Source organism: Hyalella azteca, unplaced genomic scaffold, assembly GCF_000764305.2.
Source record: "Hyalella azteca isolate HAZT.00-mixed unplaced genomic scaffold, Hazt_2.0.2 contig12191, whole genome shotgun sequence".
Classification (NCBI taxonomy): domain Eukaryota; kingdom Metazoa; phylum Arthropoda; class Malacostraca; order Amphipoda; family Hyalellidae; genus Hyalella; species Hyalella azteca.
Window position 1 is genome coordinate 42,197 of NW_025942155.1, and position 15,049 is coordinate 57,245.

A 15,049-nucleotide genomic window follows, 5' to 3' on the forward strand; every position below is an offset into this window, starting at 1 on the left:
ATCAAGTAGGTCCAGAAATCCAACCTGCAGAGAAATCTATCCAAATTTTGGTCGCTCCTACGCTCCCTCTCCGGCAAGTCAACCAGACAAGCCCCTAACCAACCCATTTCCTTCAATAATTCTCATGTCACCGCAGACCATATCATAGCCTCATCCTGCTGCCGCCAATTCGCGCTGGTTCCCCACAACTAGCGTGAGCCTTCCTGCAGGTCCATCTACAGAGGCATCAAGCGCCGCAATCCCCTCTCCGACACACCCTCTGAGTTCACCCCGGATCAGACCAGACTGCCACTGGCTCAGACTCCCTCACTATCCTCCACCTCCGTCACCTTGGACCCAGAGGCATCCAGTACCTTACCCAACTTTACAATCTGTCCCTCGCCAAGGCCGACATCCCTGCCATCTGGAAGTCGGCCACAATCATTGCCATTCCAAAGCCAGGGGAACCCCCGTCTATCAGCTCATCATACCGGCCCATTTCCCTCCTGTGCCCGTCTGTGAAGGTGTTGGAGCGTCTGCTCCTCCCATCCCTTTATGCAGCGCTTTCACTGGTGGACTCCCAGGATGGTTTCCGCCCTCTCCACTCCACAACATCTGCCCTACTTCTTCTAACCCAGGCCATAGCTACAGGCTTCAACCAGCCTCGCCCACCAACCAGGACAATAGCAATAATGGCAATAGACTACAGCAAGGCTTTTGACACCGTGCCTCATGCCCAGCTCATCTCTTACATCGCCACCACTCCTCTCCACGCCAATATCTCCGCTGGCTGATCTGCTACATCAGAGGCAGGTCAGCCAGGTGCTCCTACAACAACTGCATCTCCTCTCCACGGCCGGCCCACGCTGGAGTCCCACAAGGATCCGTCATCTCGCCCGTTCTCTTCAATTCCTATGTTTCAGACTTCTCCCAGTCCGCCCCCCAAATCATCTCATATGCGGACGACTTCACTGCCGCTGCGGGGGTCGTTCAGATAGCCGACGAGTCTGCAGTCATCTCCAACAACGCTTCCGACGTGGCTGCGTGGGCTCGTCGGAAGGGGTTATCGGTATCCATTCCCAAATCCCACACCACCCTCTTCATCTCCGATATTCTTCAATCACAAACAGACCCTCATGTCAGCTGGGAGGGGTCCGACCTTCCACTTTGTCGGACCCCGAAGCTCCTCGGGTTCATTTTTGACCCCCACTTCACCTTTTCGCCACATCGCTGCGATATGTCAGGAAGCCCGCCCGCGCCTCAACATCCTCAAGTCTCTTGCCGGAACCAGCTGGGGCCAGCAGAAGGAAACCCTCTTGGTGACTTTTAAGGCCCTTATTAAGTCCCTCTTCACCTACGCTGCCCCAGCGTGGTTCCCCAACGCCTCTCCTTCGTCAATCTCTAAGGTGCAAACTATTCAGAACTCAGCCCTCCGCATAGCCACGGGATCTCTCCAAATGGCCTTCGCTTCCTATCTGCACAGCGAAGCTCAGGTCTTACCCGTGGCTGAACACCTCTCTGCTCTGCTCACAATACCTAGCCAGTGCCCTACGACCGCACCATCCCAGCTACCCTATCGTCACCCAGACATCAGGGCCCCGTCCCATGAAGCACACGCTTCAGACTCGCTTCCTCCCTTCAGTCTCTCACCTGCTGGAGGAGGGTTCCCTCCCCCCCCCCGACTCCTACCCCACCGTCCTCAGGACCCTGCACAGCTCTGCTGTCTCCTCTTACCTGGCATCAGCACCTCCTAACAGAGTGTTGCTTCCCCCTGCCCCCTCCGTCTCGTCCAGCGAGCTTTCCCTCCCCAGGGCGGCCAGAAGCACCCTTTCCCAGCTCCAGTCTGCTCCACTCTGGCTATTCATCTCAGCTCAACTCATACCTTGCCCGCACCATGGTGCAGCTAATAGCCCTCTCTGCCCTGAGTGCGGCACTATATGGACCACACCACCCATCACTGCTTCAGCTGCCTATCGCACTCCCCCTCCTCTGCGGGAACGTCACCGAGCAGCGGTCCCGGCAACGAACAACAACATGTTGTAGAGTTATGTATTAAGATTAAATTTATCTTATTAGAAAATGAAATAAAAATTTCATGACACTAAAATTATGCCCTTGAAACGTTTTTGTTTGGTTCGTCGTGGATCAACGTTCTTGGGTGTGCGAATTTCTGATTTCACCAGCCGTTAGTTCCTCAGTTAAGGCTTGGCAACTACGATATTAAAGGCGGTGATATGGGTTGAACTTGTATGAAATTATTGATTGTTTTATAGAATTGTTTTTTTTTTGGTTTGTCGTGGATCCTATTGCTTAGGTGTGTGAATTTCTGATTTCACCAGCAGTTACTTTCTCAGTTAAGGTTTAGCAACTACGATATTAAAGGCCATGAAATGCGTTGGACATGTATGCAATTCTTGATTTTTTTAACCGAAGGTCATCTCCGGGAACATGCACAGGTCATTTGGAAAATTTAGAGGGAAGCCTTTTCGTGAGCCATTGGATTTACCCAGATCACCAAAAAAGAAGTTATGATTTATATTTCTGCACAACCATATCTTGAACACAAAGATCCGGTCAAAGGACACAATATTAGATCTTCTGTGATCAAGTCACGAAAGGTACAAGATTTGGCGACAGGTCACATCAGGCCTACTCTTCAGCGCGGACATCACTATGTTATATTATGAATGATTGAATTCTGGTGTATACTCTCAAAATCTCGAAGCCTCTAAATGAATTTAATGTCTGTATTTCTTTTCCTGAATGGATTTCGTAAAGTTCAGAGTATCAGACGGTTTGAATAAAATTTCTCAAGCCGAAAGTCACTAGAAATTTTGTTATTATGTTAACATTTTTAAGCTAATCTTTCAAAGCGACTCGAGTTAAATTAGCTCAAAATCATAGTTTACGATGATTTTATGACGGTGATATTTTTGTCCGTCAATATCTGCTCCCGGTGATGACGTGCTCCTTTGAGCAACCAATTTCTCCACCGCTATTGAGTGAACAGACGCTTTGTAGAAATTGTGGTGCGGTGGTTGGTGACTTGGCAGCAAGTTGGCGCTAGGATCTGATAGCATAGCATAGCATAGTGATGTCGGCGCTGAAGGATAGGCCTGATGTGGCCTGTCGCCGATTCTTTTCAGGATTGACGATAGTTTGAATTAGCTACTAGACTTACACCGGGTTCGATATGGTGCTAGTCATTCCAAGTCTGAACATATATTTTTTCATAGCTTTATGTAATCTGTTCTTGAACGCGTTCATACTCGTAGCGCCAACGATGCAATCGGGGAGGCTGTTCCACATGTCGGTGATTCGAAGCGAGGAGAAATGTTGTCGCGTGGATAAGTTGCAGCGCAGTTTTTTTAGTTTATAGCCGTGGCCCCCAGGTGTTTGTTCTTGTTTCAGATTCTAGTAATCCTTTGGGGACCTTGTATAAACCATGATTATAGGCCTACTTGTATACTTCAATGTGGTTTCCTCGCAGACGTCGATAACTGAGACTTGGAAGCTTCTTAATCTTTAATCTTTCTTCATAGGACTTGCTCTTCAAGCCTGGAATTATCCTTGTTGGACGTCTTTGAACATTCTCTATTGAATTTTTGTCCTTTTCAAATCTCGGTGACCACACAACGTTTCCAAACTCTTGGTTCGGTTGCACGACACCAACAGACAACTGCTTCATTGCTTCTGCATCTAGGAACTCCTAAGAGCGTCTGATTAGTCCAAAAAGTTTGTTGGATGTATTATTATTAGCTTGCGTTTCGACATGCTTAGAAAATTTCAGCTCCTATTCCATGCAAACTCCGAGATCTTTTTCCACACTAGACTTTTCAATCATTAATCTCTCGTTGCAACCATGTCTTCTCAAACTGTAATCTTGCTGTTCATTGTTCTTCCCGAGGTGAAGTACTTTACACTTGTCTGCATTAAACCGCAGCTGCCCCGTATCAGCCCAGTTAACTAAACTGTCAGGATCATCTTGCAATTGCGCTTTATTTGACGCATCCTTCACTGCATTGTAAACTTTTGTGTCGTTGGCATACATGGAGCACACGCAGGACACTACTTCTGGCAGATCACTTCACTTAACGCAACAGCCGCTAATGCAGAACACTGTCGAATGCTTTTGCAAAATCGAGGTACAATGCATCCACTGGCTCCCTTTCGTCCAGCAGGAGAGTCCAATCGTTTAACATAGACAATAAGTTAGTGGCGCAGGATCTACCGGCAATACAACAATGTTGACAATCTGATGGGAGATAGTGAACAGTCAAGTGATCGATAATCCTATCACTCACAACAGATTCCATCACCTTACAAACAACAGTTGTCAGACTGACAGGGCGATAGTCACCGGGGCTACTTCTGTCACTTTTTTTGAACGATGGTATTACTTGAGCTTATTTCTAATCGGATGGCAAAGTTCTTTCGTTCAAGGTTTTTTGAAAGAATACTGTCAATGGGCCGACCAGAATGGTTGCTACTTCTCCAAGCAATCTGGGATGGAAGCCGTCTGGTCCACATGACTTGTTGGGATTTAGAGCTACCAGGCGAATGAGAACCTCTTCTTCGTGTATTAAAACCTGGAAAACTGTTCAAGTCCTCAACTGTGAACACACTGCTGAAGAACTGATTAAGAACGTTCGCCTTGCCCTCATCAGAGGAAAACTTTCGTTGGTCTACTTTCAAATCAGATATAACGTCGTTTGTCTTACACTTCGAACTAGCGTACAAAAAGAAGGCTTTCGGATTCTTTTTTGCATTTTTAGCAATATTTCTTCCGCAGTTTTCCACTGCAGTGCGACAGACTTTTTGCTTTATTTCGAGCTTACTTCTTGTTCTTTAGCTGGGCTTTAACTGTACTGTTCATCAACTGGGACTTTTTGACTCCTCCAAGCGTAATCTTAGGTACACAGGCATAAACTGCATACATAACAGTTTCTATGAGAAATGTCCATGAATCAGCCACATTCATGTCCTTAATACACTTACCGTTTAATACATCACCGCATTCACCGCTTCACGGAGTTTATCATAGTCGTCTTTCGCAAAGTTCAAACGTTAACGCTTCCGAAGCGTCTTATCTGCACAGCACTGAAACTGAAAAACAATGATTGGTGGCCGCTTTTGCCCATCAGAGCCTCGTGACGAAGCTCATCTAAAATTGATTCTTTACTAGTAAACACTAGATCTAGAATATTTGGGGTCTGTTTACCCCTTAAATGGGTTGGCTTGGTGATGTTCTGGATTAAAAATGAGTATCGCACAGACTCCAAGAATAGGGATGATGGGTGATTCCCATCTCTTGGAGAAGATTCATCTGCCCAGTTATTTCTGGATGGTTAAAGTCACCAACGATCAACGTATGCGATCTGCTAAAAGTCATGCTCGGTAAAAGAAGAACTGATTCTACTTAAATTCTATCATAAGATACCTCATGCCTATTGCACACTGCATCAGTCAGGCGGATACACGAAACTGCTAACTAATTCTTTGTACCTTTCCATGTGTACAAATTACACGATTCTTGCATTTATTTCCGAATAGAATCACGTGACTGTCTCTTCAAATTGTGAACTAACCGGTTGAAGATGTTCAATATGCTGGTGTTTTTTAGCGCATTTTCTCATTTATGGAAAAAATGCACTATTGTGCTCGTCATGTCCGTCCGTCCGTCTGTCTGTCCGTCCGTCTGTCCGTGACCTCAAGTTTTCGTCGACGAGAAAATGCTCTCTCTGTCACTCACTGCAGTGAGAACTGAGTTATATTTTTTAACTTTGTGATTACAATAATTAAATGTTGAAGTGAAACATGATTCGCAAAGAATGTAACAATGCAGGAAGTGAATCTACCGAACCTGTAGTCAGTACGACGTCCTCTGTGTATTTTATCTGTGTTTTCTTTTATAATAATAATAAATTATGTTCATGTTTTTAAATTAGTTAAAATTGATTTGATAACTAAGATATTTGGCTTAAAAATCAAGGTATTTTAAGGATAAATATATCCTTAGGTTTGAACTTTCGTATATGAAGAGCAAGCCCTCATCGCCTGGCATAAGGTGCTTGTACACGGGGATAGTGCAGACGGCTAGTAAATCTGACTAGTGACGGTCGCTAGGTGACTATCCGGCAAGTAAGCCTGTACACGTGGAGAGTATAAGGTGACGCTATCTTCTCGTTCGCGCCCGCCAGTGAGTCGTTAGAAGCCGTCGAGTGAGGTCTGCGAAGATGGATAGTTGGATCACTTTCAACGACTCGAGTCTGTACGTCGTTTTTATACTCTTTATTCGAGCCCTTAAAAATACAGCGTCAGGAACAACTAAACCCTGACTAATAAGGCCTTCTTTCCGTTTCAAAATACTCTTTTCATTTTGTTGGAGTAACCATCATGGCAAACATTGTACTTTAATTCATATTTTTGGAGTATTTCAAAGAATAACTGAATATCGTCTGGAATCCACTTTGTTGGATTCCTCTTAGAAACATTATCGTTCAAACAAGTCATCACTTGACCCAAGATACTTCACAAAAGCGGCACAGAAGCTCTCACCATGGCTGCATCAGCGCTACTAGCCACTTCTCCAGCTCAGAAATCAACACATCGTTGTCCCTATCGACCGCGTCTCCGGCACTTGCCGGCGCATGCCTCTGAAGCGGCTGAACCCCTCTATACACGAGGCTAGTAGCGTGGACAGTTCATGCGGCGGATGAACTAGCGGCTAGTACTATCCCTGTGTACAGGCACCTATAGGCTTGCCTAGCCTCGCCTCCGTACCAAAATAGTTCCGTTCATCTCTTAAAACTTGTGATGAAATGTCGGACTTCAGTGAGACGACGTCTATTATTGCCCCGTTGAAAATTTTTGTCGAATTTTCAGTTTGTTAATGGAGCACTTGACCTTTTATGTAAAATCAAATGCTAAAATATTTTTGACAAAAATTTTGGCTGAAATTGTTAGGTTGTTTAAGCCGCTGCAAAACAGCAATGCTTGAATCAAGTTATGTTTCCAAAACTTATGTTATCAAATTTGTGTACAGTAAATCTGAATGGTTATTTTTAAAGATTAAAAATTTTACATTCGTGAATTTTTTCATTCCCCCGATTCCTTTTTATTTCCCGATATAATAAGGAAATTTATTCATTTTACGCCTCCAATTATTAAGACCTTTAGACACGAGTCTTCAAAGGGCCAACGGGATTTGCGGATCTGAAGCGCGTTGTTCCAAATCGAGCGAGCTTTACTCTGAGACCGGGGGTCTAAAAGTCGTGATTCTCCGTTGTGGGTAACTGTAATTATCTGAACGTAACAAATACAACACTTTGAGTGGGTTATATAGATACATATACCCTTCAATAAGTTTAAAATATATAACAATAAGTTGAAAATATAGTATAACAATATAACCTGCAATATGGAGTCAACTAGAAATCTCAGGCTTGTCTGTCACGATATTATACAACTTCTATATAAAGCTGATACGATTTTTGCGCAGCAACATATAATAGAAACCTGTTGCTGATGGAAACATCAATATTTTTGCTTCAATCTCTTAAAATATTTGCTTGCATCGAGCTTCTTAACAACGAGATCTGTGCATTTGCCGAGCCTATGACATCCAATCAACTTGGTTATCAAAGAAAAGAGGCAAGGGCTGATTATACTTTTATTGTGCTTCAACACTACCTTCTCTTCTTGACGTGCTTGCGTCTGGAAAACACTTGATTTGATAAAACATGATGGGATTGTACCAAGAAGAGTTTGATAGTACGAATAGGTATCCAGTTGTGCTTCGCGTTATCATTTTAGTGCTGATAGAGCAAAATGCACAAGCAAAAGCAAAACGACAGCTAGTGTATCGCGGCATGCTCTGAAAAGATGGAGATCGTTAAATTCGTGGCACAGTTTATGGAATTCAAGGCAGAGTTCATGGAATTCATGGAGAAACCTGTTGCTGATGGAAACATCAATATTTTTGCTTCAATCTCTTAAAATCTTTGCTTGCATCGAGCTTCTTCACAACGAGATCTGTGCATTTTCCGAGCCTATGACATCTAATCAACTTGGTTATCAAAGAAAAGAGGCAAGGGCTGATTATACTTTTCTTGTGCTTCAACATTATCTTCTCTTCTTGACGTGCTTGCGTCTGGAAAACACTTGATTTGATAAAACATGATGGGCTTGTACCAAGAAGAGTTTGATAGTACGAATAGGTATCCAGTTGCGCTTCGCATTATCATTTTAGTGCTGATAGAGCAAAATGCACAAGCAAAAGCAAAACGACAGCTAGTGTATCGCGGCATGCTCTGATAAGATGGAGCTCGTAAAATTCGTGGCACAGTTTATGGAATTCAAGGCAGAGTTCATGGAATTCATGGCAGAGTTCATGGAATTCATGGCAGAGTTCGTGGAATTCATGGAGTTCATGGCAGAGTTCGTGGCAGAGTTCGTGGAATTCATGGAGTTCATGGCAGAGTTCGTGGAATTCATGGAGTTCATGGCAGAGTTCGTGGGATTCAAGACAGAGTTCGTGGAATTCATGGCAGAGTTCATGGAATTCATGGCAGAGTTCGTGGAATTCATGGAATTCATGGCAGAGTTCATGGAATTCATGGCAGAGTTCGTGGGATTCAAGACAGAGTTCGTGGCCTTCAGGGTAAAGTTCGTTCACTTGCAGTTTGGCGTTGCTTTAAAGAGATGATCTTTGCACTTCAAATATTCCGTTATTCTGAATCCCTTTTCCCGTTAATAATTTCAAAAGTAAAGTGCGTAGCTATATTAAAAAAATTTCCGTTCCAACCCACATTTCGCGTCGAATTTCCATTTCACTCCCAGGAGTAAATTCGAAGGAAACGAAATTTACTATCTTTTTCACACTTTTTAAAGTGTAAAAGTTAAACTATTTAAAGTGTAAACGATCAAATTTACAAAAAATAAAAGATTTTAAATTCCTAATTTGCTCTTTGCTGCAGTTTTTACAATTATTTAATATTCCCACTCGATGAATATAGGTGCCCCATCGGCAGCCTTTACGTACGTGCTCCGACAAGATTTAAGCTCTTAGTCGACATATAAATGAGACTAAATGACAATAGATTGTAGTTTATTTATTATTTAGGTCAGATGATTGCGGTCATGCTATTGTTGACTTGTGGTTGTGGAAGGGTGGCCCAGTGGTTAAAGTTGCTAAAAGTACAGTTGCAAAGTGATCTTGAAAGGCTGGTTGACTGGGCTGATACAGTGGCAGCTGCGTTTTAACGCTGACAAATGTAAAGTTATCCACCTTGGCAAGAATAATGAACAGCAAGATTACAGTATGAGAAGACACGGTTGCAACGACAGAGTGATGATGCCGAAGTTGACAACGGATAAGGATTTAGGAGTTAATATCGACAATGAGTTGAAATTTTCTAAGCACTTAGAGTTTGGAAACGTCGTGTGGTCTACGAAATTTGAAAAGGACAAAAATTTATTAGAGAGTGTTCAAAGGCGCGCAACAAGGATAGTTCCGGGCTTGAAAGGCAAGTCCTATGAGGAAAGATTATAGATTATGAAGCTTCCAAGCCTCAGTTATCGACGTCTGCGTGGGGACCTCATTGAAGCATTCAAGTATACTAACGGCTTATACAAGGTCCCAGAAGTATTATTGGAATTTGTAACAAGAACCAACACCAGGGGCCACGGCTATAAACTAAGAAAACAGCGTTGGAACACATCCATGCGACAACATTTCTTCTCGCTTCGAGTCACCGACATATGGAACAGCCTTCCTGATAGCATCGTTGACGCTCCAAGTATAAATATCTTCAAAAACAGACTAGACGAAGCTATGCAGGAGCATATGTTCACTCTTAAATGCCCAGTAAATAAAGGACCAGCTAGGTAATAAGTCTAGCAGCTATATCAATCCATCGTCAGTTATGGAAAGATCGGGTTCCAAAGGCCGGATCCCTTGTGAATCAAGTCACGAAAAGTTCAAGAATCTGCAACAGGCCATGGGCCTATTTCTTCAATGCCGACACTTCTATTCTATTCAGAGTACCAAGATTGGAGACGAGAGACGCGGGTTCAATCCCAGCTCTGTGCGCCAGTTTCTGTATGGTCAGAATCGGCACGGAGGCTGGGCGGTTAAGCACAGCAGAATTGTAGCAGTGAGTTGCGAGTTCGAGCCCGCAAAATGCGGTGAATGTTCTGCGATGTTAAGAATCGGTGACCGGCCTACAGCCTACTAAACGCTGAAACCGCTGTTATTATTATTAGCTGCTGCACTGCGTCTCATTCAACTTTCATCAGAGAACGGTTTGTTTACCATGAGCATAAATGAACTGGAAGTGTGTAACCCTGTAATTCTTGCTGATCAGGTGCCGCTCTATCAATACTCGCTTGTACTCGTAGCGACACTGCTTCGTTGTGTTGTATTTTAGAGGCTTTTACGCGCATAAAGTGTCTATCCCTAGTTATCCTTTGATTAGCTAGGTGCTATTAGTAAAAACTAACCTACTCATTAGGTAATAAAGAATAACACAAGTAAAATACAAAAATCCCATGATAATTTGTTAGCATTTACAGCTATAAGTAGAAAGTACACGACATGAATGTGATTTATTGTTAGTAGAACCCAAAAATAGTTTTTTAGCATTTCCAGTTATAAGTAGGAATTACATGACCTGAATGCGATTTATTGTTAGTAGATCCCCTAGGTAGTTTCTTAGCATTTCCAGCTACAAGTAAGAAGTATTCAGCCCAAATGCTAGTAACAAATTTGCCCTATGAATCTCACTCAAGTTGGGGGCTGCGTATGAAGAGTGCGTCGTCTGCGTCTGGGTTATCAAGGTCTGGGTTGTTCCTCATGTTCCAGACGATCTCCTGGCTCCATGTGGTACCACATTTAGGGTATGTCATCACCACTACATCGTCTGGTCGAAACTGCAATACGTCAGTTCTTTCAGTGATGTTATTCTAAATAGAACAGTATTTGTTTTCTGCGCACAGTAATCTACTAAAAATTACAGTTAAACGATGGGTCATTTGCATCGCGAAAGCAACGATGAGAGATTACACATCAGAGTAAGATTAAAATTTCATGTTCAAAATTTGTGCAAGAAACTTATTCCTATTCCGCAATACATCGAGAATTAATATGAAATTACACCATTACTTAAAATCTTTATGGTTGGCGCAAGTAACCCCACAAACCTGGAAGTTGTAGACCTTCTCGTGAATTTTAAGAAATCTGCGAAGTACAACCCAGTTGTGGGGCCTCAGCAGCACCACGTCCACGCACGGCCCCGGCAAAAGCTTGTCGATCTTCTCTTTAGTGGCGCAGTCGACCTCATGCACCGTGTGGCCGCTGGCTATCTTAGTGCAAACCTCTGATATATTGTTTCCCATGTCAACTGTTTCATGGAACAAAGAAAATCTGAACGTATTAGATGGACTTTATCATATTACCATGATAATTAACAAATATTCTTCCATGCATACCCCTGCTGATCAAAGTTATACATTCATGCCAAAGTGACTGAGCCCTAATAAAGCAACTAATAATACTGTGGCGTCGTTCATACGCCCGTCTCTCTGTCTCTGTTCATACAAAGAATAAGTAGCCAACGCAATCTTATGTTGAACCTGTTAGGCCGTACGTTTTTCATCCTTGTGACCTGGTACTTACTGCGCAGTACTCCTATACGAACTATGTAAGTCTAAGTAACCTATAGTAACTAAAAATATTTCAACTTATTGTTTTCTCCATAATTGTGTTTATTGTAAAAGCGTGTTAACGCTGTTTCTGGTTCGTGTGTATAAATGTTTTGTATTAGTGTTTCATAGGTAATTTCCATAGTTGTGCTGTATTAGTGTCTCATAGGTAATTTTTTAGCTTACACGTTTACGAGTAAAGTGGAGACCTTCGTCCATCTTCTTTACTCCATACGAGTTAACTGCCCGAAAGAGCGTACGACATGAACGGCTCGCTAAGAACAAATACATTCTGTGTAGAATTCAATTAAGCTTACCGTTTGATTAAGCGTCGGTAATTCTGATTTAAATTATACTGTATAGAACGTTGCTGAGGGTGAATTAAAAACTTGAGTTAAGACAGTTATTGGAAGTTAGAGACTTAGAGTGAAGTGTTGAGAAGGTTACAGGAATTTGGTTTGAACTGTGTAAAGCTTGTATAAGGTGCTATTGTTCTCGAGACCGTGAGACCGAGGGTTCTTTATAGTTTGGAATGGCGAGGGCATCACACGGCTGACCCTTGCGGATTTCATAACTGTCGCGGCGTCACTTCGAGGGATTGGCTTAAACGGTGCGCGACAGCTGCCTATATAAGGACCCTAAAATTGGCGCCAAAGGCTGTTCTTCTAAAGTCACGGTCACGAGCTCAGTCTTCAGTCAGCGGACTTAGTAACGGTCGCGGCCGTGAGGCCGGTGGTTTCGCCGTTTACGAACATTGATTGTCGCGAGAAACCTAGATTTATCGAGGCAGCTACGAGTCCTGTGAGCACGTTAAGAAAATCAACATCAACACTATGGCTGCGACTCAGCCGTGAGGCAATGCGAGAGAGCCGCGAATTGTACCAGGATTACATACAACGCCCGTCACCCGAAGATTCATCAGTACGGTCGCAGTTCCCATCAGAAGAAACGATACGGTCACAACCATCAACTGCAGTAAATTTACAATAAAGCTACGGCCAGACTGTCCGTGAGGCATCTATATCAGCGAAACACGACGGTTATGAAAAACAGCGATCGCGAGGACGCGCGGCTAAAGCTGCGGTACGGCCGCTTGGAATACGGCTTCAAACGCGAGAATACAGCAGCGGTACGGCCGCTGAACCTTCAGCCGCAAAGTGTGCGTGTATTATACGGTCGTTTACAACAGCCGTCTACTCAACGGAACTGCAACGGATCTGTTTCTGGTAAATAGAGAAAATTTAGTGATGTTAACTGATAGGCTTTAAATTTTGATTTTGTTCGGACTTTCTTTTTTTTATGTACTTGAGATTTTTTGTTAACGTAGGATGTGAACTTGAATTTACCAATTTAATATGAAATGTATCAGTGTTTCATTACAACCCTCGCTCTGTACGATATTTTTGCCTTAACCTAATCATGCGAGAACTTTTTTATACGTGCCTATTAAGCCATTCGGCGTCAACCTGACAAAACGATAAGTTATGAATATCTGGAACCTGAACATAACGTAAAATTGGAAGAGTAATCACTCCGATTTTCCAACATTAAAATATATGAAACGATAGCAACAATAATTTTTTTCTTAGTCTAATCATGTTTTTTTTTCAGCAGCACTCCCCTCCAAATACTGACTATTACTAGTACGATTAATACTTAATACTCAATTAGGTAATTGCATTTAAGATACGCGAAAATGCATTGATCTACATACAAATATCCTGTTCTTTCTTTTCGATCGACTGAAGTTAATTGCATTTGAAAGTAATCTTTCTTATTGGTTGATACATAATTTTTTTAGATTTCTTTCAAGGCTGCTGTTGTGGGGTTCAAATTCTCTAGTTGCACAGGAGTTATAGTTGTTTTTCTTCATTACCCAATGAGTATAGTTCTAACTAATGGCGTCTAGTTAATAGAAGGATAAGTAAGGATAAATACTTTATGCGCGTAAAAGCCTCTAAAGTACAACCAGCAAAGCAGTGTCACTACGAGTACAAGCGAGTATTGATAGAACGGCATCTGATCAGCACCAATTACAGGGTTACAGACTTACAGTTTGGTTCTGCTCATGTCACGACTTGTTCAGAGGGAGCCGAAGATACGGACGGCTTGAAGTGTTGAAGGCTACGTTCCGGAAGGCAAGAATCATGATGGTCCATTACATACAGGGCAGTGGTGGTCTTCGGCAGGCGACCCCTCAACTAACTCCTGGATTAACTAGTATTTTAGCCGGAGTAACTCGTCTAACGAATACGTCCTGGCTCAACTTACTGGTCCTAGAAGCAGCAGAGGAAGAATATATACGCAGACGAGTGCTGAGTGAGCGGCGGAATTTCCTAAATCATCGCGTGCACCAGTGAACTGGATTGGAAGGTGAACTGGATTCTATTTCACCAAAAAATACCGTCTTCTGATCAAAGTTAAGAGACGTGCGGCAGCAGCATACAAGTCAACCACCTTCACAAGGCCGCAATCAGCTGACCTAAATAAGAAATAAACTATGTATAACCCATCCATTTCTTCTGATTTATATGTCGACAATTTATGTCGACAGAGAAGAGCTGAAATCTTGTCGGGGCACGGAAAGGCTGTCGATTGGGCACCTATATTATTCGAATAGGAATATAAAATCATTGCAAAAACAGACGCAAAAGAGCAAATTATGAAATTAAAGTCTTTTATTTTGTGTAAATTGGATAGTTTACACTTTAAAAATGTTAACTTTTACAATTTAAAAATAATACAAAAAAGTATGTTTCCCTCGAATTTTATCTTGGATCGAAATGGAAATTTAATAAAAAATGTGGCTTGGAAATGTGGCGAAAAAGAATTCGGAATAACGGAATTTTTATTTTTAATTTTTTAGAGATTATCTCTTTAGAGCAACGCCAGACTGCAAGTTAATGAACTCTGCCATGAATTTCATGAACTTTGCCATGAATTTCATGAACTTTGCCATGAATTCCACGAACTCTGCCATGAATTCCACGAACTCTGCCATGAATTCTACGAACTCTGCCATTAATTCTACGAACTCTGTCAATAATTCCACGAACTCTGCCATGAATTCCACGAACTCTGACGTGAATTCTATGATCTCTGCCATGAATTCTACGAACTCTGCCATGAATTCCACGAACTCTGCCATGAATTCAACGAACTCTGCCATGAATTCCACGAACTCTGCCATGAACTCCACAAACTCTGCCATGAACTACACGAACTCTGCATGAATTCCACGGACTCTGCCATGAACTCCACGAACTCTGTCATGAACTCCACGAACTCTGCCATGAACTCCACGAACTCTGCCATGAACTCCACAAACTCTGCATGAATTCCACGAACTCTGCCATAAACTCCACAA

The 15,049-nt window shown here is 42.6% G+C and overlaps 1 protein-coding gene across 2 annotated transcripts; it reads right to left on the reverse strand.

The window, feature by feature from the left end:
- Window positions 1-7,259: 7,259 nt before the first annotated feature.
- Window positions 7,260-13,770, reverse strand: LOC108667852 (sulfotransferase 1E1-like). 2 transcript variants are annotated; one of them, XM_018154947.2, is made up of 3 exons: window positions 11,182-11,620; window positions 10,766-10,911; window positions 7,260-7,284 (listed from the first exon to the last, which is right to left on the reverse strand). In XM_018154947.2, exons 1-3 carry the CDS (start codon window positions 11,374-11,376, stop codon window positions 7,281-7,283), a joined length of 345 nt encoding a protein of 114 aa, XP_018010436.1. In that variant the 5' UTR covers window positions 11,377-11,620; the 3' UTR covers window positions 7,260-7,280. The 2 variants fall into 2 exon arrangements, with proteins under 2 accessions (XP_018010436.1, XP_047739131.1); XM_047883175.1 differs by lacking the exon at window positions 7,260-7,284 and adding an exon at window positions 13,736-13,770 and having other exon boundaries at window positions 10,519-10,911; window positions 11,182-11,381.
- Window positions 13,771-15,049: the final 1,279 nt, after the last annotated feature.